The sequence below is a fragment of the Xyrauchen texanus genome, chromosome 11 (assembly GCF_025860055.1).
Source record: "Xyrauchen texanus isolate HMW12.3.18 chromosome 11, RBS_HiC_50CHRs, whole genome shotgun sequence".
Lineage (NCBI taxonomy): Eukaryota > Metazoa > Chordata > Actinopteri > Cypriniformes > Catostomidae > Xyrauchen > Xyrauchen texanus.
In genome coordinates this window covers 43,675,903-43,700,727 of record NC_068286.1, presented here as the reverse complement: position 1 = coordinate 43,700,727, position 24,825 = coordinate 43,675,903, and the positions used below count along the sequence as shown (strand labels likewise).

The window sequence follows — 24,825 nt, the reverse complement described above, 5'->3', positions numbered from 1 at the left end:
ACAACTACCCCCTGGATCTGTGGGCAGGGGCATTTTTTATTTTTTACATTTATGAGAGCATTTTCTTCCTTGACATATGAAAAACATACTGTCATTCTTTTATTTGACAACTATAATTTATTTAATTAATATATAATTAATTTACATATTTCAATCTGAATAATTATATTGAGAATATATTACCTCCAACCAATAAAATCTAATTAACATAAAATCATATTAAATGACACAATTAAGCCTATAAATAGGCTTAAAACAGAATATTATGAATGTATATTCATAATATATCTGATGAAAAATTTATAATGGGGCAGAAATGTAGGTAGTGACAACTATATTTATTAACTGTTATAACCATATTATTCACAAATTAACTGAAAAACGTGATGTTAATGAAATAACGGCACCCTCATTATGACACTGTCAGCTTGTCTAAGTTGCAGTGCTAGAACATCACAGAAGCAAAGGTACATAACACATTCACAAAGTTCTAATACCATTTTGATATCATATTTGTTTATTTAATTTATTAAACATTTCATAAACTCTTTTATCATGAAACATGTTATCCTCAACTAGCCCATACCAATCATTGCCATGGCGACTTGTGCTTACCTTCCATTATCACGGCCGACGCCCCACACACGGATGCTTGCGATTGGCTGTGTGTGCAGAATGCTGCGATCCATTGGGTCGACCAGATTCAGCATGTTATTCTCTAAAACGAGGTACATATCCTTCCCCTGGATGGACACACACACACACACACACACACACACACACACACACAAGCCAGGAAAAAATAAGGCTCTTTTTCAAAACCTTCCGAGCTGACTTGCTGTCTATGTAGGGCATTCGCTTTTCAATGCATTATCCAAAGTAAAATTTGATAAAGGGGTCATGACATCAGAAATAATATTTTCCTTTATCTTTTGACATACACTGATCAGCCACAACATTACAACCACCAGCCTAATGTTGTGTAGGCCCCCCTCATGCCGCCAAAACAGCTTTGACCCAAGCTCTTGAGGCATGGATTCCACAAGACCTCTGAAGGTATCCTGTGGTATCTGGCACCAAGATATTTGCAGCATATCCTTTAAGTCCTGTAAGTTGTGAGGTGGGGTATCCATGGATCTGACTTATTTATACAGCACATCCATAGATGCTCCATCGGATTGAGATCTGGGGAATTTGCAGACCTTGAGCTCTTTGTCATGTTCCTCAAACCATTCCTGAACAATTTTTGCAGTGTGGCAGGGTGCATATCCTGCTGAAAGAGGCCCCTGCCATCAGGGAATACCGTTGCAATGAAGGGGTATACTTGGTCTGCAACAATCTTAAGTTGGTGGTTCGTGTCAAAGTAACATCCACAAGAATGCCAGGACTCAAGGTTTCCCAGAAGAACATTGCCAAGAGCATCACACTTCTTTCCATGGTGCACCCTACGCACATGCACCCGGCCGTCCACATGATCTAAAAGAAAACGTGATCCATCAGGCCAGGCCACCTTCTTCCATTGCTCCAAGGTCCAGATCTGACACTCACGTGCCCATTGTATGCGCTTTCGGCGGTGGACAGGGGTCAGCATGGGTACGCTGACTGGTCTGCGGCTACGCAGCCCCATACGCAAGCTGTAATGCAATGCGTGTTCTGCCACCTTTCTATCATGGCCAGCATTAAGTTTTTCAGCAACTTGTGCTGCAGTAGCTCTTCAGTGGGATCGGACCAGATGGGCTAGCCTTCGCTTCCCACGTGCATCAATGAGCCTTGGGCACTCATGACCCTGTCGCCGGTTCACCGGTTGTCCTTCCTTAGACCACATTTGGTAGGTACTAACCACTGCATACTGGGGACACTCCACTGCTCTGAACCAGTCGTCTAACCATCACAATTTGGCCCTTGTCAAAGTCGCTCAGATCCTTAAGCTTGCCCATTTTTCCTGCTTCCAACACATTCAAGAATTGATTGTTCACTTGCTGTGTAATATTATATACATCCTACCCCTTGACAGGTGCCATTGTAATGAGATAATCAACGTTATTCACTTCACCTGTCAGTGGTTTAAATGCTGTGGATGATCAGTGTGTAACAATAAAAACGTAAGTTCCAGAACTCAAAACTTTCTCCTTACAGTAAAAAGAGCATTTGTTGAAACCACGCTGCAAAAAACACTTTTTCTCTGCTTCCTCCACATTGTGATGTCACACTGTGGTATACATTTGCATATGACTGCCTCCACAACAAAACTTCAAAGCCTTTAATCACCTCCATAGCTCACCCAGAAGCGGTGAGCAGAGAGATGGCAATAAGAGAGCAGGTCAAATAAGAGCATAGAGCCAATCCGAACAGTGGGCGTCAACGGTCAAGTCTTAAAGGAGAAGCAGCACCAAAACAGAGCGTTTCAGACAGAGGGTCAAAATTAGGGTGGAAAATGATCATGATTTACAAATATATGATTTATGATATTTAGTAGTATTATAAGAGAACCTCAAGGAACATATTCAAATAATAAAAAAGGCATGTCATGACTCCTTTAAGTGATAGAACTCTGTATGTCATACAAAAAGCGCTCATCATGCAAAGCAATGATCAATCAATCAACATCCCCAACACTCTAAAACTTACAGTAGACAGTAGAGATAGGAAGACATACCAAATTACTAGAAAACTAAAAAATTAATGTTTATTTTTCAATGAAACTTTTCCCTCAAAATGCTTCCATTGTTGTTACTTGTTCATTTGCAATGAAATTAAGCCAGAATAAATTAGATCAATGCAAAATTGAAGCATTGGACTCAGACCTTTGAAAGCCACCAAGTCTCTCTGAATCCAATATGGTTTGATCTTTGCAAAGTTACTTTCTTTGTTATGTATTCATTTAAAAAGTATACAACAAGTAACTAAATCTTGTAATTAAGAACAACAATAAAGTTGATACATCTTTCAACATTCAATACAATACCGTGATAATACTGTATACCGTGATAAATGCCTCAGGCGTTTGAAATAGTTATACCGTCACAGCCCTACTAAGAAGGCAACATAATTATGCTGGTCTACATTTTGGAACAGCCTTCAAGTCAGGAGTGTGCTAATGATGCCTTAAAGTTGCACTCAGTTATTATTTTATACTGAAAATCTAAAGATATTTACTTAATATTGGAAATCGCACAATAAATGAATCAAGGTTGGCTTCTAATGCAACAATTTTTACATATTGGCCATATTTGCCAGTGTAATATAAAGAATTATTGAGTTGTTCACTAGGTTTTGAAACAGTGACATCAAATCACAATTGAGAGGTCTTAGGATGCTTGTACTTCTATATAATGAATAAATGATCAGACCAAAAAATAAAAGGCAGCAGGAGAACACAGGCTCTCATCCTCTGTGTCCTGTCACAACACACTGAACTCTCATTTATCCTTTCCCTCTTACATTCACTTGTACGTTTTTTCCTCCATGGCATTTCATCGATCCCTCATTTCATTACTTTCTTCTTTCTTGGCTCTTTGATACAGGAAATGTTAAGAAACTTATAGTGGGTATCTTTAAAACAAATCCCTGTGTCCGAAATTGCGTACTGTTAGAGTCTGTACTCTTAGAATTACGCATTTCTCAGCAGATAAATAAGTACATTCTTTTGGTATGCAAGTGAGTAGTATGAATACATTCCGGACATACTTAATCCGGTAACGTGGGCATTGTTCAGTGACCCAAATATATGAAAATACTGTACCTTCATTTTGTTAAACAAGGCCCATTTAAGCACAAGAAACATATTTCTTGGTATTCAGTATATAGCATTTACAGTTGACATGAGCTGCTGACTCGGGGTTCTCCGACATTTAAAACAAATCCAGTGTTGGAACGTGACATCTCCTCAGCCCCCAAGGCCTTATGGGATGGCTCATATTTCTCACTAGTTTATAAATACTGAAGATTCTGACACCCTACATTGGCATACTGTTTTTTTGGGCATACTATGTACTAAGAATACATACTTGGATGCAGCTAATGTGTGTGTGTGTGTGTGTGTGTGTGTGTGTGTGTGTGTGTGTGTATCACTTTGGGACAAATGTCCCCATAAGGATAGTAAAACCTGAAATTTTTGACCTTGTGGGGACATTTTGTCGGTCCCCATGAGAAAATCAGCTCATAAATCATACTAAATTATGTTTTTGAAAATGTAAAAATGCAGAATGTTTTCTGTGAGGGTTAGGTTTAGGGGTAGGGTTAGGTTTAGGGGATAGAATATAAAGTTTGTACAGTATAAAAACCATTATGTCTATGGAAAGTCCCCATAAAACATGGAAACACTACATGTGTGTGTGTGTGTGTGTGTGTGTGTGTGTGTGTGTGTGTGTGTGTGTGTGTAAGAGAGACGGTGTCTCTCACCTCTCCCCAGATGCCCACAGTGTCTCGGATGTCATTCTTGCAGTAGGACAGTTGACGGATACAGTTGTTAACAGCAACGCTGCTTTTACCAGGAGCCAAGTCCTCTTCAGCCATCTCTACCCAGCCCAGAGAGCGCACAGCAAAACACTGTAATAAACACAAACCCAACAATCAAACACCAACCCCAGTAACATATAACACACAGCATCACAATTATAACATTTATATAACAATGCTGAAAAAAATTATATAAATGATTATATTATAAAATATTTAATTATATTATATCCAGATTCCTCCTCTACAGAGAGACTCTGAAATGAGGAAACGCCTCTTTACATTTTCACATGGCAACCTCTAAGAATAGATGCAGTTGATGAGAGAGAGAGAGAGAGAGAGAGAGAGAGTCCTTTTCTTCTTACAAAACTCAGCATCAGTTCACCCATCACTCTGTTATTAAGCAACAGAGCCTGGGTCTGTAATCTTAAGTTCACCATCATTCACACACACACAGAGACACACTTTCATGGCAGGGTGCCAAGATCAAACGGGAAGATCCCTTTAACTTGAAGATCTTTTCTTTCATGTTCCACTCTTTCCCCTCCTCCTTTCTGGTCTCTCTGAGCGCTCTGAGACTAGAATGTTCCATCATTCATTCTCTTCTGTTTTATTAAACTCTGTGATGAGCAGGGACGTGCACAGACATTTTGGGGGCAGGGGCTCAAGTGGAAAAAAAAGGGCTTTCTCATAATAATTTATTTAAAAAAGACATTTTTTACGACTGCACCAAGGAGAGGGACATAGTTTCACTAATAATTTGTTTATTTTGCACAAGGCAATAAATCGTTTTAATTATTTTGGTGTAATTGGAATACATAACAATTCAATGTAAGCAAATTAGCATATTTTAATTAGATAACGACTAATTTGCACATCAATGTGGCGATTGTGATGATGTTATTAGACATACATTTTACTGTTTTCACATGTATTGTCTCCATTAAGTACAGTACATTAGACTGTATGTCCATGATATATTGCCTTAGCTAAACATTAGCTAACTTATTACATTAGCTAGTAGCTCATGAGTAATGCACATTAGCAAGACACAAGTTAACTATATTTGTCTTTTGGCTAATTAGCTGTAAAGTCAAGGCACTGGTAGCTTAGTCTTTTGTTCATCACCACTTACCTCCATACAAGCCATAACTCTACAAAGTCTCATCTTCTGACCTGATGTTTAGATTTTTTTATTCAATAAATATATTTGTTTGACAGGGAAGCTGTGCACAAAAAAGAATATATAATATTCAATTATAAAATAAATTTTGTTTTTAAAAACGGGGCACTTTCTCTCGAGGAAGAAAAAGGGCAGGTGCTCAAGCCCCCGTTGATGTTTATGTGTGCATGTGCCTGGTGATGAGGCTACATCCTTATGGGAGTGTTCATGTATGAGAGAGATTATTAATAGACAGAATGCAGTCATCCTCCTTCAGTTTGTTTTTAACTGCTGCTGAAAGAGCAGAACCCTAAAGAGAGAAGTACAATGACTTGGAGGAGAGACAGAAGGAGGTAGAGGTATACAGTAAATTGAATGGTAACATGAGTAATAGATTAATTCTCATTAATCATCAGTGTGATTCCATGATCATAACCAAGTCCAGACAGAGTTTGCAGACTTTATTAGCATTACTACGCTGATATTAGGGGGAAATTTGAAGAATGGATTTAAATGTGGCTAAATGTGTTAAAGGGAAAGCTCACGAAAAATTGCATCCTCATGTTGCTTAAAACATGTATGATTTGTTTTCTGTACCAGAGCCTCAGGCGCGGCCTTTATCCCTCTCGTCGGCTTGATTAGCCTGATTAGTGGCCCCGCCCTCCTCCTTGCCACATTTTCTTAAAATATATATTTAGCTGACTGTACAGGCTGCTCTTTGCCATACAACAAAAGTAGATGAGGACCAGTGGCTATCAAACTCCAAACAGGACAAAATAAGCACCACAAGGGTACCATAAACATAGTCTATACCATACGACTGCTTTGTAATAATAGAGTTGGAATATTGCACACAAGTAATTTGCACTACTTTTATGGTACTGTTTGTCCGTTTATAGCTTGACAGGCATGGTCACCGTTCACTTTCCTTGTAGGAAAAGAGCAAAGGAATAGTTCACCCAAAAATTAACATTGTTTCATCATTTACTCAACATAACGCCCTCCTAGATGTGTATGACTTTCTCCCTTCTGCAGAACACAACTCTGTAGGTCCATACAATGCAAGTGAATGGTGACCAGGATTCAGAAGCTCCAAAACGCACATAAAAGGTAGCATAAAAGTAATCCATATAGATTACTTTTATATGAATTACTTTTATGCTACCTTTATGTGCTTTTTGGAGCTTCTGAATCCTGGTCACCATTCACTTGCATTGTATGGACCTACAGAGCTGAGATATTCTTCTAAAAATCTTAATTTGTGTTCTGCTGAAGAAAGAAAGTCATACACATCTGGGATGGCATGAGGGTGAGTAAATGAGAGGATTTTCATTTTTGGGTGAACTTTTCCTTTAACTTCATTAGTCTTCCACAGTCAAATCATACAACATTTAAACGACATGAGTGTAAGAATGATGGCAGAATTTTCATTTTTTGGCAAACTATCCCTTTAAATTCAGCTTACTACATTGTTATTGATCGCTGAACGTAAAATCAACTAAAATATGTCATAAATCTGAGTGTTCTGCAGAACACTCTCTAGTCAGTAATAACATAACAGTAAGAATTATATTTAAAAAATGAAAAAAAAATGGCATATTCATGCCCTTGATGTGATTCATTTATAAATCAATTTTAGAAAATATGCTTTTTTCAATTGTGTTGTTTCACATTTTGTGATTCAAGGCACAAATGCACGTGATTATCCTTTTAATGCATAGTCTTTTATCAGAATTGGAGTTGTTTAGTGCTTTCAGCTAACATCCGAGTTCCACATTGTTTTATGAAGGACTTAAACATAAACACAAGACATAATTACTTTACACATTTGTTTGTCCATTAAACCCTTCCACATGTTTCCAAGAGTGAGGTACTTCTGAATTTCTGTCAGTAGATGGCACTGTGGCACTGTATATTTAGGATTACATTGGAAGTTGGAAACTCCTGACAACACCAAATTCCACAAATAAACAAACAGGGAACAACAAGTAATAAACACTGATTTTCAAATTAGCTGTGCCAATGCTGCCATCTGAATCAAACGTGGCATTTATTTGCCATACTTAATTGAGAAGAACATGCTCACAAGAGGGGTGAATACGGGGTCATGTTATGGTGATTGAGAATGTAAATTCTTTCTTAAACCATCGGTTAACCAGAAGCAGGCCAAAATTGTGACTTTATGAAAGGAATATTCCACATTTATGGCAGTTCTGGAAAAAAATTTTTTTTTTTAGATAAACTTGAAAAACTTAAGATTTTCCAATGAGGAAAATATTGTTAGAAGATGTGCAAATTATGACAGATAGGTTTCAAAGGGGTCAGGAGCTTCGGACTATCATTCTTACCATTTAAATTAAGCCATATTTGATTATTAAATACAGGCCAAGTAATTCAAAGCACATTTTTACTCACATTTGACACTTGGTGAATGTTAATTTTGGATCCTTCCCTCAAGACTAAATTAAGTTCTCTGTTGAGCTGTTATCTTTGAATAGCTGCAGTATGTGGTCTCACCTTGGCTTCAGGGTCACTGTTAATGCTACTGGAATCTTCCTCTTCAACGGGAGCAGGGTTTCTAAATGCACACATACACAAAATGAGAAGAGGTATATGCAGCTCACATCTCATAAACACACACAAACCATAGAGGACCTCATAAACACATAATGGTGTTCATACAAAGATGATGATTTTTACTATACCCTATCCCTAAACCTACTGTAATATATTACAAACCTGTACACACACACACACGCTTACTTAGCTATCTAAATGGAACATACTGTACAATAGTCATGTTTTATATAAATCTAATTATAGTTACTACACCTTACACTATATAACCAAAACCCTAATCCTACCCCTAAATAAGATATAAATCTATCTAATATGAAGGGAAAAAAAATGCATATGCAAAAGTTTTTTTTCATTCATCCAATACTTCCACATTAGAGCATCACCAAACATCTCAAAAAGAGGTTTTGTCATATTTAGCTAACTTCTGTGGACCAGTTCATCCCCAAACTATGACTGCATAAAGCCACACACACCGTAGCTTGAGGGAGGCATAGCGGAGGGTTGCTCCTTCAAATTCCTTTAGACTGGGGTCAGGGTTCACTGTGGCCGCCTGTAGATCCTGAGGCGGAGAGATTTTACAGAGATGCTTAAAACAAGCAAACACACATAAAGCAAACTCACATACAGCCAAGTCTAAAGCCAGTGCTGAGATCTGTGTGCTTTGTGTGCAGATCATGCTTAGCAAAACTCTTTAAAACCGGAAAGGACAGTGCCCGCAATGAGCGATGAAATCAACTACTTACCAGTCTTAAACATGACTCAGGCACACTTGATGTGAAGACAAAGTACATGAGCATATTTACAAAAGGAACGGGAAAGAGGAAACGGAGAAATGAAGAGTGACTCGAGACTCAGGAGGAGTGAATAGGAGGAAAGCCATGCTCAGATGAGATTAAACGGCAAAAGGTGAGGAAGGTATAAAGCAAAAGGTATCTGCTCGGCAGATTTTAGAGAACACAACTTCATCAGTAGAACGTCTACAGGTAGAACCCATTCTGCATAAGTGCAGAGGCACAAGATATATGATAATGAGATGTTTGACAAGGGCAATAATAAGGAATTTAAATGTTGTAATATTTACAATTTTAAACAGTTATGTACAGGGTTCCACACATTATATACAATGAATATCCATTCGTTTTTTGTTTTGTTTTTATTTTATTCAGTTTTATTTATTTATTCAATATAAGTTTATTGAGATTGCACTCACAAAGTGCATTTACAGGCCTTTAAATCACAAAATTAAAATCCATAATATTTCTAGGTATTCCGTGGGAACACTGTATATATTCAGTGCATTGCTACTAAATACATGAAAATGAGCCCGCAATTTTAAGTCAGTTTGGCCTCTATTTTTAACCGATATTTTCACTTTTCCACTTAATCGGTTATCTTTTCTTAAATATCAGGTTTACCTTTAACCTCCTAAGACCCCCCCGCATGACTGCTGTGTGCATTTTCCATTTCCCTATTTGACTTGTATCTAGTAGCACCTAATAACCAAGCAAAAAAATAAAAAATAAAAATGTCTAGAGTAAATAGTTTTCCTAAAAATGTATGTCCACATTTGTGGACAGAGGGACTATGTTGTGGAATTGTAAGTATTTTCAAGATTTTTTTTTTCATCAAATAGTTTATTATGTATCCAGGAGTGTTAGTTATTCATGTGTTAGAGACGTTATAGACATTACAGCTGATTTTCTATAAAGCTGAATAAATAATTCTGATTAAAAGTAATGGCCAGAATCATCAAATCTCTGCCACCCATGTTAAAATAAAATTTGCGTTAAAAAAATTCTGAATCATGTACTGATTATCAGTATCCCATGTCTGCGAAACATATTGAGTGGTCCAAACATCATCTGCAGCATGAAACTGAATTTTACACCAGATGTTAGAAATGAATTCACTAGGCTGCATAGGAGAGATATATGATGCTCCCTTGCTCCCTAATTAGTGAATGACTTAACCTCCAGTCTGTAGTCACTGGCCTCAGAACAGTTTGAAACACACCTTATTTTCATCCAAACTCCATATACAGCCTATGAAAGCAACATTTTCGAGCTTTTGAATACATCAATTGATTCTCAATGTGATAATGCGCAGTCAATGGAGGATTTTTATGGAAGGTATGTCCTATTGTCCACGAACGTGGACATTGTGTTTAACAGCGTCCCGTTTCGCGATAAATCAAAGCAATTTTTAAAATGGCATATTGGATGACACTAGAGACTCTACTCTTTTGACTCAAACAGGATTTAAATGTGAAAACTTAAGCTGGTTTCTTACCAGATGTAGTTTTGTTGCCATTTCTCTGAAAGACAAACTCGGCTGAGATTGACACCATGTTGTTTTGTCACATGACTCGGTGCACTGAAATGAAACCAATTAACTCTTTCCCCGCCAGCGTTTTTTAAAAAAAGTTGCCAGCCACCGCCAGGGTTTTTGACGATTTTCGCTAAAATTTAATGGCCCGCAGAATATTTTCTTCCATGAATATATGAAAATGCTATATATCACAATAAAGATCTGAGCCTCTGCTTTTAGGCAAAAAAAAACGATTTTATTTTCTCTTCATTTGTTCTTTTTTATTGCGACTTGAACAGAGGTCGGTTTTGTCAAAAAACAACATTTCAGACAAAAAGCTGAGAAAAAGGCATGTTTATGTCTGATATTTTGAGCTTCTCAATACTCCACTTCTTCATGTTTGAGACGATCGCAGTCTGTTTCTTTGATCAAAGAGTTGCGTACTCTTTCAAAACATGCGCAGGGGTCTTCCTTACCGTATAACACCTAAAACACGGAAACCCGGAAAATTCCGTGTTTGGCGGGGAAGCGTTTTTTCATAAAACACGGAAAATTCCGTGTTTGGCGGGGAAAGAGTTAATGACAGCCTAGAGTCTCCAGAACTGATATCAGTTGGTTTTAAAAAAATGCAATTAAGCATAGCCAATAGCGAAGACAAAACGTAATGTCCACATATGTGGAAACAGGGTCGCACAAGGTTAAAGTTAGACACAAAATACTTTAAATCTTAAATATTAAGTGAGGGGCTTTGCACAAGTGTAAACAGCAAGTAACGCGTTATTCACACATACTCCGTGAGCAGTGCGTAATCGTTTTTGCTAGTTGGCCGTAAAATTCGTTAGGAACATAATACGTGGATTCAACCGAATTGTAAGAGCGATAGTCTGACCGTTGCTGGTGTAAATAAACAATTCACATGGTTTCATAGCCGGTGAGAAGTACATATGGTCAATAAATGTAACGCTCCAATTGGCAATTGTGGCATAAAGTTAAATTTGGACCCTGTGTCAAACATAAAGTGTTGACTGTTCCAGAAGACATTCTACTGAGCATTTGGCTCTACAGGTCATTAAGAAATTGCCTGAGATACTAACCTTCCAGATCTCACTATCAATCTTTCCCACTGCAAAATCACTCCATGGCTTTTTCTGCACCATTATTCACACACACACACACATACACACAAAGAGGGTGGACAAGGTTGAGGGGTCAAGGGTGGGAGGGTGGAGAGAGACAGCACAGGGTTGTTAGATCACCCAACAAGCATATGTTTGTGTATGATGCCTGTTGAGTGTGGGTGATTGTGTGTGTGCGTGTGTGCATGTGTGTGTGTGTGTATTTGGATAGGTGCGGTATGGATGTATATATCTTGCAAAAAGTTTGAAAAAGTTAATTACCTTGTCCTCTTCCCGATGGCACATCTCAGAGTGTTTATCCTTTCCTGGCATTATCTGTAGGGATGAAGAACGAGGCTACACACACACACACAAAGTTGTACATTTATTACTAGAAATAAGGGTTTGGCAGTATGACAAATATCACAGTAGGTGATTTGATATAATAGAAGCGATAAATATTTCAGTATAGTTAGTCAATTGAGCTTAACGTGTATTGAACTTGGAATATTACTTTAATCCATTGCAATACATACAATTCTGTATTAAACTGCTACTGGTTAACTTTTTTTTTCTATGCATGCTTGACTAATATATCCAGAACCAAAATGTTCACATTGTGAAACCTAAACAATCAGAGAATTGCAGGACAGCTGTAAAATGGGAGACTGATGAACAGACTTACAAAGTAGCAGCTGTTGACAAATCCACAGGAAGGAACATTCCCATTGGAGGATGAGGAAGAGTTTGAGGAGAGGATAGGCGTAGGGTCCAGACAGGAAGAGGACGGGATGGGGGCGGGTTCAAAGGAGCTCTCGGAGGTGGTGCTGCCTGAACGACTCGACGCTCCAAAAAACACATCAGCATGAGACATTGACTGGAGGAGAACATAAAAGAAGACATGAAGACTAATAAATACATCAATGGTCAAGGTGGATAAATCTCATTTTTATCCAGTGAAAATGACTTAATGTAAGTCCGGTTTGCATAACCACATGGTTTCAAAGTGTGTAATCTTTGTGTGTGTGTGTGCGTACCTCATGATCCGGGGTGGGCGAGGGTGACAGAGAGCCCAGGGAGTGTTTGCGGTTGGCATGGTTGGGCTCAATTGGCACCGGATGGCATGGGGCTGGTCTCTCCCACTGTGTGGTGCCCGTTGGAATGTGCCAGTAATAAATACCAGCCATGTCTGTCATCATCTTCCATCCTGGAGGCAAATCAGGGTCTGTATGAAATGACTGCTCCCCCCAGATATCTGTAAACATAAATACACAAGGTCAGGCGTGGTCCAAACACATCCGACAACCAAATTATCCAAGACTCCCAACACGCGGACAACAGCTTTAACTTGTTTACATGGACATTTAATTGGCAACCAAATAATTTATGTTAAAGCATAGATAATGACCCACTCCATCTACAGCCGTTGCCAAAAGTATTGGCAGTGACATAAATTTCGTGTTTTGCAAAGTTTTCTACTTCAGTATTTGTAGATAATTTTTTTAAATTTTTCTATGCTATACTGGAAAACAATGATAAGCGTTTCATAAGTTTTAAAGGCTTTTATTGGCAAAAACATTTAATATATGCAAAGAGTCAATATTTACAGTGTTGACCCTTGTTCTTCATAACCTCAGCAATTCGCTCTAGCATGCTGGATATCAGCTTCTGGGCCAAATCCTGACTGATGGTGATCCATTCTTGCCTTATTAGTGCTCGGAGTTGATCACAATTTGTAGGCTTCTGTTTGTCCACTCGCCTTTTGAGGATTGACCACAGGTTCTCTATGGGATTAAGATCCGGGGAGCTGCCTGCCCACAGATCCAAAATTTTAATGTAATGATCTCCGAGCCACTTCATTATCACTCTTGCCTTGTGCCATGGTGCTCCATCATGCTGGAAAATGCACGGATCATCACCAAATTGCTCCTGGATTGCTGGGAGAAGTTGCTCTTGCAGGACGTTTTGATATCATTCTTTATTCATGGTAGTGTTTTTGGGCAGAATTGTGAGAGAGCCCACTCCCTGTGATGAAAAGCAACCCCACACATGGATGGTCATAGGATGCATCACTGTTGGCAAGACACAGGACTCATGGTAGCATTCAATTTTCTTCTCTGTACTATCGATTTTCCAAATGTCCCAAACAGTCAGAAGGGGGCTTCATCAGAGAAAATAACTTTGCACCAGTCTTCTGCTGTCCAATCCTTGTACTTCCTGCAGAATTTCAGTCTGTCCTTGATGTTTTTCTTGGTGGCGACATGATTCAGTAGCTGACTCCTCAGGAGGAGACGGTCCTGGCACTTGCTGGACACTCTGGGACATCCTGAAGCCCTCTTCACTGCAGTGGAACCTCTCTCCTTGAAGTTCTTGATGATCTGGTAAATGGTTCTTTCAGGTGCAATATTCTTTGCAGCAATTTCCTTGCATGTGAGGCCATTTTGATGCAAAGCGATGATGGTTACACATCTTTTTTTAGAGGTAACCATTGCTAACAAGAACACAATGATTGGAAACAATTCTTCCCTCCATTTATAGCAATCAGTCTGCTCTTATAATCCAATCTGAATGACACTTTCCCAGGTGCTGCTATATGATTAGTGAAATTATGTTAGCTGGTCATTTTGTGCCAGGGGCAAAAAAACTGTGAAAGCATCTGATCACTCTGCACTATAATCTAGAAACAATGTGAATCAACACCACAACAACTGAAGCAGAACATTTTGCGAAACACAACATTTATGTCACTGCCAATTCTTTTGGCCACGGCTGTAAGTGTATTTTTGAGGATATGAGTATGCTATAATGCAGTAATGCTTTTTCATATCATGGCACAACATTATCACAGCCAAAACGACAAAGAAAGGTGTCATATGTTCAATGTAAAAATACCAACTACTATCCTAGATATGACAAATAAAAAGCAAGTACATTTTGAATTGACTCCCCATGAAAAGTATAAACACTGTGGTGCTATCTTTTTGTCCAACTAATGCCAGATGGAGGGAGTGTTCAGGAAACTTGTTTGAAAACAGTCATTTTGTATAACATTTGCTTGCTAGAACACTTTGAAAGAGCTACAAAATAAAGTGCATGACGAGGTTGCCACCATGAATAGGCATTTTTTCATGGACTCTATCATACTGTAAAATCTGTCTCTCTCTCTCACACACACACACACACACACACACACACACACACACACACACACAAACATATGCATGACTCGCTACTGTTCTATCTGTGCCCACACAGCAGCTGGGAATGTTTGTTTCATGTTTCAGATGTTGGTAAGATCATTATTCACACAATGAAATATGGGCGAGGAAAACCACACGTACTCACAGAAAACCACTGCAGCGTCTTACTCACATCTGCTCAACAGATTCAAACAAGGAAACACATCCTTAATAAACCTATAAAGCTCTTACACAGAGTGTGTTTGAAAGAATTCTAGGAGGACATTCTTCACATGAGACCTCCACAAAATGAATGCAGCATATGACTGGCACTGTATCCTAAACAGGCCCAATATTTTTTCTGTAGCTAGTTGGTGCAAGATCCCACAGAATAAGGCAACATTTCACTTGTCGGTACCGATACCAGTGAAATGTCATGCTTCTTGATACCAATTTCTATACACAGAAAAAATTTGCTAATATGACAATGTGCTATTGAACACACTACTTTAGCCTAAGTAAAATTTCAATGTAAATAATAAATAAAAATATGAATTTCTAACACTTGTTTGTTTTTAAGCAGGGCCCTAATGAAATCTATTTAATTTTTTCCCAAATCCTTTTTTCCTTTTTTTTAATTATTTTTCCAAAATTTCATTATCAAAATGGTGTCTAATCAAACATTTTCCTTAAACTTTTAAAAACTTTTAACAAGTAAAAAAATAGAACAATTACTTAACATGCAATTGCATTTTTTTAACATACATTCATTCAGTAAAGAAGCAATCTTGCTTGTAATTTATTGCTTAATTTTTATTATTATTAAAATTATTATTCATTATTCATTAATATTATTTTTACAGCGAGGATTACATTTTATTATATAGTTATAATATATTAATATTGCAATTTATTCAATTTCAGTTGTTTAGCTTTTATTATGAATTGTGCTTTTATTTTGACATGTATTTTTCAATACATGGCCCAGTGTTATCGTTAAAGCACCAATGCTGTGATTTAAATATGCTAATTATATAAAAAATAATGCTTCAGAGTTGATTAGCGTTCTGCACTGTCATCTCTCTCACAGTCTGTGGAGTCAGTGTATGAGTGGTCTTCATTTAAAGCTCATGCAGCTCATACAGACTATGATTGCAGCATTTCACGGTTTAATAATCAAACTAGGACATATCACTATTAGTTGTGCTAATAGTGTAAAAGGGGTGTTGTTTTGTGTGTCACTCGGTTATAATGGTACTGAAGAAACACTGGTATCATTACATCTTTTTTTATTTTAGTACCGATTTGGTACAGAAGTACCGGTACTTTTTATGACACTATACTGTATATTTGTATACTGGTTAATTAATTTGCATTTTATTTTTGCAGTTCTTATTTTTTAAATAAAACAAATATTTAAACATGAAGCTTGGGGGGCCTGGGTAGCTCAGTGGTAAAGATGCTGACCACTCCTGGAGTTCACTAGTTCAAATCCCATGCTGAGTGACTCCAGCCGGGTCTCCTTAGCTACCAAATTGGCCCGGTTGCTAGGGAGGGTAATGTCACACGGGGTAACCTCCTCGTGATCGCTATGATGTGGTTCACTCTCGGTGGGGCGCGTGGTGAAATGTGCATGGATGCCGCGGTGGATGGTGTGAAGCCTCCACACACGCTGTATCTCCAAGGTAACGCGCTCAACATGTCACTTGATAAGATAAGTGGGTTGACGGTCTCAGACATGGAGGCAACTGAGATTCATCCTCCGCCACCCGGATTGAGGCAAGTCACTACACCACCACGAGGACTTAGAGTACATTGGTAATTGGGCATTCCAAATTGGGAGAAAAAGGGGAGAAAATAAAAAACAAACAAAAAAAATCATGAAGCATACATTTCTTCATAAAGCCATAAACATTTATATGATTTATTTTCCATTTGCATTCTGAAAAGCAGTTAGTGAGGCAAAACCATATTTCATATTAAATATTTTTGATTAGGTGCAGGTGATGTTCATTAGTGTAAGCATTTGTGCAATGCAGTGGCTCCTTTGGCTTGGATAGATGGCACTAGTGTGTTCCAAATTACTGATATTTTTGAACCCTACACACTTCAAAGCTCTCACTTTAGAGGGCATAGGGTATAGGGATGAGCCCTACGGAATGGAACGTCCCTATGGATTTAACCACTGGATTCATATGGATTACTTTTATGCTGCCTTATATCCGTTTGGAACTTCAAATTACTGGCCACCATTCACTTGCATTGTATGGACCAACAGAGCTGAAATATTCCTCTAAAATCTTTGTTTGTGTTCTGCAGAAGAAAGTAAGTCATACGCATGTGGTATGGCATGAGGGTGAGTAAATTGTTAAAGAAGTTGAATTTTTGAGTGAACTACCTCTTTAAAATACACAAAAGTATAGCCACAAGACACATTATATGAGTTAAGATGTTTTTGCAGTGAAAATATTGCTTACCAGCTAATATCCAATATTTCAACTTTGTTGTCATGACAACATAAAGCCAGTAAACCTGAAATCTGATATACATTGTAACATTGCTAAATCCTTTATTTTATCACACTAAAATTATTTTCCCTATTTGAAAAATAAATAAATAAACAAGGGACCAGTCCCATTTTTTGTGTGTGTTTGTGTGTGTGTGATAATCAACATTAAGACACTATTGCTGTTTTTAATCATACTCTGAGGATATTTTATTTGTTGGTTTCTATTTCTATCAGATTTTTTCAGAGAGCAGGTAAAATGCTTTTAAAAGCATGAAATGGACTTCTGTTTGTCCATGTCTTCTGCCTTTCATGTCACAGCTTAGGATTGTTGCTAGTTAAGGTCTGGGGCCGATGCAAATTCTTGTGGTGCCATCGGCCAATCAGTGAGGTCATTATTTTCCAGAGTAATAAGAGTGACCATTTATAGCTGTAGTGACTGGCTAAAAATTTAGTGATCACTGTAGTGATCATGAGCAGAGATGGCAGATTTTAAAGTGTAAACTTCCAAGGGTCCTGCACCAGCTAGGCAACTGCCATTGAGATGAATGGAATGTTAATGGAAAGCTTTCTCCAGGTATGCTAGACCTCCTTAAAATATCCTATAAGGAAACTCCATTAAATGAATGAAGAACATGAGTTGGGCATCCTTACTGTTTCTTTAAGGCACATCTATCTCACTTCAATGAGTAAATAATTAGCCAACAGAACTGACTAAGTGAGGTCCTTTTAGCCAGCACTAGTCATGTAAATCTAATCTATTGTGTGCTCAATAAAGTCATCTTCTCCTGTCCCCCAGTTCCCTTTAATAAGACAATGAGGCACTGCAGCACAGTACTGTAGTTTCTTTAATACAATGTATTATGATTAGCAGAGGTGTATCGTGGGAGTTGCAGTCCCTGATGTAAAGTGGGTCACAGCAGCTGCCTAAAAAGATCATTGCAATTCTCAGAGAGAACAAAACATTAATACGGACAAAAATACAAAGAAATAGACATAATCAGGTTGACGATAAATTATTTGGTGGATGTTTAGACAAAAACAGCCACTCCGTTTTTAACACTAAGAGAGAGAGACAAAGAGACAGAGGAACACATACAGATATGCACACAGAGAAATGCTTCCATGTAGCAACTATTATTTTCTATGCTGGTTCTAACATTCAACCCACTTTCATTTCACCTCTCTCTCCTCTCCTTCTCTCTCTCTGCAGTCTATAAAGCATGTGCTGAAAAGAGGGGGAGGGGAGCACATCTGTAAAATTCATGCACATGTGCACATACACACACTAATGGAGCGAAGTGCTTGCCATGAACATATGCACAAACTTTAGTATGCAGCACACAGCTCGTGAAACCCCTCACAGCAACCTCCCTCTTTAATCTCTCTCCTCCGCCTGCATTTACAAGCATGCACAAGCAACGCAGACGTGTAGCTACATGCGCAGCAAGGACTCACAGATTCATTTGTATACAGGCAAACACACACACGCACAGTACCTACCCTCGTAATTCACTATAACAATGGCCAACATGTAGTCTTTACCCAGCATCATGACTGAGCAGCCGTAAGCAGAGCAGACGACATGAGGAAACCGAAGAGCAAGAGAGGGAAGCAGAGGTGGGGGCGACTGATGGAGAAAGAGAGAGGGAGATACAGGGTAGTAGAGAGAGAGCGAAAGACTGTTTATTTGCTGTTTATTTTTTATCCTAATCAGTCAGGAAGATAGATATCGGCTTCCTGTTCATCCTCGACATACGATTGGTCGTGTGGCCACACAAACTAACCTCCCTTTCTGTAACCCCGACAACCCCGGGATCATTTTTCTTGCAGTGTCACCCAGTGCATGGTCATAAGGGCAGGTTGATAGAACTTAAAGGACTCCATATTTTCAGCCTTTTTTGACATTATTCAATATACAGTATACCTCAATATTTATGCATTTGTTCCAAAATGGCTTAAAGGGATAGTTCACCCAATTTTTTATTTACAAAAATTCTCATTATTTATTCACTAACATGCCATCCCAGATGTGTATAACTTTCTTTCTTCAGCAGAACACAAACAAAGATTTTTTGTTAGAAAAATATCTCAGCTCTGTAGGTCCATACAATGCAAGTGAATGGTGATCAGACCTTTGTTGCTCAAACAATCACATAAAGGAAACATAAAAGTAATCCATAAAAACCTGACATCACTATAAAGGTTCACGTTCACCCAAAAATGAAAATTCTCTCATCATTTACTCACCCTCATGCCATTCCAGATGTGAAATGTACCATCATTTCAAATAAGAATGGGTATTTTTGAGTAATTTTATAGTGGAGTACTATTATTCGTAAATTAAAAAAACATTTATGAGACGTACGTGAATCTTATATTTTGTTTTATTCACAAACGTTACAAGAACGGTTTCAAACTAAGTTAACGTCAACAAACTATGCTTTTCTTTCAGGAAAAAAAAGAACAATATGCATTAATAAAAAAATGGAAAACAAAAACACCAAAACAAGAGGCTTTTTATAAAATGTGCTCTGCCTGTGTTAAGAGATTTCACGCTCACATAAACATACTGGTCTGATCAACTTCCGCCTTTGGTTTGCATTTTTTCCAACATAAAAACAGATCTCCATCTGTTGGTTTGCATGACTTCAATAAGAACCAAAATATTACAAGTCTTGCCTTTTAATATAACTTGACTTTGCTTTAGAAGCACAGACGCCATGATATATCTTCTCTCATCCAACACCTCAACAACACATCTCTGTGACGAGGAGGAGGGCGGGGCCGGGCTGTGAGGACATACCGGCCCAGAATCGGGCTAATTAGCCGAGAGGGGATAAAGACGAGCCGGAGGCGCCAGTTTGAGGGAGAGAGACGCACATGTTGAGTTTTGCATAAAAATTTTATGTTGACTGTTCAGCCAGTTCCTGCATCCTCCTTGCCCATCCTTGTACTGTTACAGTATCCAAAGCGGCCCCCAGTGGATTCAATTGTATCTGTGAGATTTGGTGAGAGATTCAGAGGGAAAGCAGTGTAAATCAGCACTGTTCACAGCAGGGAATTGCGGAAAGGAAAATGAATATGCAATATTCAAGTGGGGTTTTTAATACTCAAGATGTTGGTGCAGAACGAGTACTCTGTTACTCATGCACATCCCTAATTTCAAACATATCAAACAATTCCAAATGTGTTTAGCAAGAAGTAAAATAGAGTAGAAATCTAGCTAGAAATAATCATGTTTACAGTCAGAGTGCAAACCCTGCTGCAGTAATGCCAGTTAACATCTGTGTGTAAAACCAGTTCGCACCTATCAATTACCCTCCTCGCTGGCCAAACATTCCTGCCACACAACTGTGAACTTTTTCTGACTACAGTGTGAGAGACATTGACAAAGTCACTGGCAGCCTAGGTTGAGTGACAGATGGGGCAGAGAGGAGTCTCGGTCATTGCCACAGAAACAGGCAAATTGTCCATTTATGCATTTACATTTATGCATTTGGCAGACGCTTTTATGCAAAGCGACTTACAGTGCACTTATTACAGGGACAGTCCCCCCGGACCAACCTGGAGTTAAGTGCCTTGCTCAAGGACACAATGGTGGTGGCTGTGGGGATCAGACCAAAGACCTTCTGATTAACAGTCATGTGCTTTAGCCCACTACGCCACCACCACTCCATACTCACTGCAGAGAAAATACAACAAGCTGAGCAACTTGCACCATTTATAAACTCTGAGTAGGTTTACTGGAAACACCAAATAAACTAACTAACGAAAAACATGTTCAAATACACTACATTTGGGTTACAAGTAAAAATGTCATAAAACATTATTTTCTCTATATGTTTTTGAGGCATCAATATATTAACATAAGCCAACATTTAAATTAGAAGCCTAATTTTGCACTTTCCCATTCACAGTCAGTTGGCCTTCCGTTGAACTTAGCACAATAGCTTTGGGAGACAACAAGGTGGTGATGTAACATATACTGTACTTAATACAAAGTAATCGTCACCTCTGGCACCCTCTACATTGATGCAGCTGAAGTTTCGCATAGTGTTACATTGTGCATTATGTTGTATGTTATGGCAGATAAACAAATTGTAGAGTATCGGGAAAAGGACAAAATCATTTCAGATTCTGGGTTGATGGAGTTGGCCAATGTTCCATATGAACAGATATCATGGCGAATGGCAGATATGTGCAGTGAAAGGCAAAAAAACACTTTGAAGCTTTGAACCCAGGCCAAGAAGCTAACACATTTTTTAGCTATGTTTATAGTCGACGATTTGCAGCCGTTTAACCTGGTGGAGAGTAACCGGAGTTTACCCTGACACTCACACTTTACTAAAATTGTGTTGAGAAATATGTATAAAGAGACAAGACTATTCTGGAATGGGTAGCCCTTTTATATCAGAAAACAAAATGCTGATATAGATAGATAACCGGGACAATTTCTGATTATTGATGCATGAAAAAGGCAACGATCTGAAGCCTAGTTGCGAGTACTTGAAAAAGAATGGTTCAGCCAAAAGGCAAATTATGTGATCATTTACGCAACCTTCAACGTTAAATTTGTTAGCATGTTCATACTCCCATATGACTTGTAAAGAACAGGTGTAAATTTAAGTTGTTATTCACTGAATATCTTTTTCTTCATTGCAACTCTCAAATCTCAATATCATAAAAATTTTGATACAGTGATACATGCTGTTCACAAATTTTGAAATCCTTTCTACCACAGCTTCACTTCTTTGCCCAAAAAGAAAACCAGTCACTTACTGACACGCTGCCTGTGCATACCTATCACACTCCAGTGAAAAGTCCAAACACACAAAAACCCTTGTGCCAACACACTTCAGTCAAACTGAAAACCACACACATCACAGAAGCGCACCATCTCCACTACAGTGGGCCAAATTATAAACAAAACCACGCTGAGGAGACCAGCATCGTAACATAGTGTGAAAGTGTACTGACCGCTCTCTTCTGGTGAGTCCAGTGATGCACTGTCCTGAGACAATGTGGTCCAGCTGGACTCCTCATCGCTGTGTGGCAGGTTCTGGATACGGTTTAGTGCACGGTCTGTCTTGGCTCCCGTCCGTGGTCTGTCTTTTTTCGTCTCTGGTGAGGAAGAGGAAGACGAAGAGCTGACAGACAGCAGGGGTGTGTCCTCGGGGCTGTGCTGTTTCCTTGGAGACATAAGACAGGGATTCTTCTCTTTTTCCAGCAATTGCTTTGTGACATCATCATCCTGCATATCGGGCCGTTTGTATGACAGGTCTTCAAGGCATAACTGCAGGTAACTGTTGGTCTTAAGATGCTCGGGGGACTTCATGTCTGAGACAATCTCAGTTTTCTCTGACAGAATGAGTAGATCATCACAATTCTCCCCAGACTGAACATAGTTCTCCTGGTTAGTGTCATCATTAACCAACTCATTTATATCCTCGTTAACAAGCTCGTTATTGGGATCAAAGTCAATGTTAGACTCGCTATCAAGGCTTAATTCTTCAACGTTCAACTCGTCATCAATGTTAAGCTCTGATTCAGCAACTAAGTTTCCATCTTCGTCTTCTTCGGTGGTGTTCTTGTTGTGATCCTGCCGTTCCGCAGCTTTACGTAACTTATTCGCACCATTTTTGGCCAGTTTTGGATTGGCAGTAGTTTCTGAAGAAGACGACGGTGATGTCACGCCTTCGCCGAGGCCCATCGCGCTCTGAATGCTTGTGAGTGCATACTTCTTCCTACACTTAGGAGGTGTGACCTGGCCTTGCTTGATGACATCATCACTCAGCAGTTGATTGTGTGAAGAAAGCAGGCTGAGGGAAGTGGGCGGAGTTGCAGGAGGCCCGTTGCGATTGGCTACATCCACAGAGGGGGAGGAGTTATGTGGTGAGGGCACGCAGACTGACATCATAGCTAAAGTAAGGAAAAGATAAAGCAATCAAAACCCCACATAAACAAAGAGTAACGAACAAAAGAAAGACTTGGAGACCAACGCAATGCAATTTAAGCAACAGTTACTTATATTTTGTATTTTAAATATGTAATCCTGTTACATGTATTCCGTTACTCCCCAACCCTGTTTATAATACACTGAACTCCTACATTATATCTCAAAAGATTAAAGAAAATATGATTTCTCATGATTTCATTATTTAAATGAGATCAACAATAGGACTGCTTCTGCAACAAAGTTCATAAAACATTTGTTTGCTTTTGTTCAAGACTTAATAAATAAATTGATCAATTGTCACACATTATACATACAACATGGTGAAATTATTTATTTTTCACATATCCCAGCTAAGCTGGTGTCAGAGTGCAGGGTCAGCCATGATACAGCGCCCCTGGAGCAGATAGGTTCAAGGGCCTTGCTCAAAGGCCCAACAGTGGTGTCTTGGTGGTGTTGGGGCTTGAACCCCTGACCTTCAGTAACCCAGAGCCTTAACCGCTGAGCCACCACTGCCCTATATGACTTGCACTACAGACTGTGCTGCTTCTGTGGGACAAAACTGAATTAACACATTTAAAATCAACTTAATCAGGAGGGACTTGAAAACAACTTATAGCTGACCCACAACCCAGTGTTTCCTCCTCTGATTTGATTTAGGACTAAATTAAATCACGTTAATGCTGAAAGATGAGCTGAGTTTCCCAAACATGCACAAAGCAGTTCATAGAGACATCACACTCAATGCGAGATGGGTCTAACCAATGACATGCACATATCCAAGTACTCACATTAAGACAGTTGGACACAAATCAGATACCGACACAGAGTGCTGCCAGACCTTGGGCAGGTTGTCTCCTTGAGCCTGAGACGCTGTCAGTGTAAATCTGCAAGAAATAACACAATGAGCTTCTTTCATCATCTGCAGACCTTGAAGTCCATCCACCAACAACACATGCATAGAAATACAACGCCATGCATGCAGATTGTATTGATCCAGTACATAGTCAGTCCCACCAGGATTTCTCTGCACTTTTTCCTGATTATTGTGGACAAAAATGACCAGCTAAAAAATTGCTATGCCATTTGCAGCGTTTTTTTGTGCACTTAAAACTCACAAATAATCATAGTATACTTGTCCAATTTGAGTCAATGACATTATAAGTGCAATTGTCTGTAATTATTTTAGTGCATTACAACATTTAAGATGTGAAACCTGAGATATGGCTAATATGAGTTCAATGAAAGACCCTTAATTATTTTACAATGCAATGCAATTGGTGGTGGTGTAGTGGTCTAAGCACATAACTGGTAATCTGGTAATCAGAAGGATGCTGGTTCTAGACCCACCACCATTGTGTCCTTGAGCAAGGCACTTAACTCCAGGTTGCTCCAGGGGGATTGCTAATATAAAAATGCCAATCATGAACATGTATCCCGAATGTTGAGTCTCATTTTCCAGTGCAACAGTGCGTATTGTGAGCACTCGAAATGAACTGAGGCCGTCACCAACTTGCAACTTGTACGTAAAGATTAAAAACTAGCTGTGATGCATGCGCCAA

The 24,825-nt window shown here is 38.8% G+C and overlaps 1 protein-coding gene across 3 annotated transcripts in view; it reads right to left on the bottom strand.

Moving 5' to 3' along the window:
* The window catches only part of LOC127651517 (amyloid beta precursor protein binding family B member 2-like), a 66,360-nt gene that overhangs the window by 17,241 nt on the left and 24,294 nt on the right, over positions 1 to 24,825 (bottom strand). For all 3 annotated transcript variants that reach the window (XM_052137390.1, XM_052137389.1, XM_052137391.1), the window contains exons 4-13: positions 24,055 to 24,150; positions 22,288 to 23,229; positions 12,660 to 12,877; positions 12,308 to 12,499; positions 11,905 to 11,979; positions 11,602 to 11,655; positions 8,674 to 8,759; positions 8,138 to 8,198; positions 4,402 to 4,548; positions 616 to 743 (exon numbers count right to left, since the gene is read on the bottom strand). In XM_052137390.1, the coding sequence (XP_051993350.1) occupies positions 616 to 743; positions 4,402 to 4,548; positions 8,138 to 8,198; positions 8,674 to 8,759; positions 11,602 to 11,655; positions 11,905 to 11,979; positions 12,308 to 12,499; positions 12,660 to 12,877; positions 22,288 to 23,227 (1,901 nt within the window). In that variant the 5' untranslated portion in view covers positions 23,228 to 23,229; positions 24,055 to 24,150. The remainder of the gene's footprint in view (positions 1 to 615; positions 744 to 4,401; positions 4,549 to 8,137; positions 8,199 to 8,673; positions 8,760 to 11,601; positions 11,656 to 11,904; positions 11,980 to 12,307; positions 12,500 to 12,659; positions 12,878 to 22,287; positions 23,230 to 24,054; positions 24,151 to 24,825) is intronic.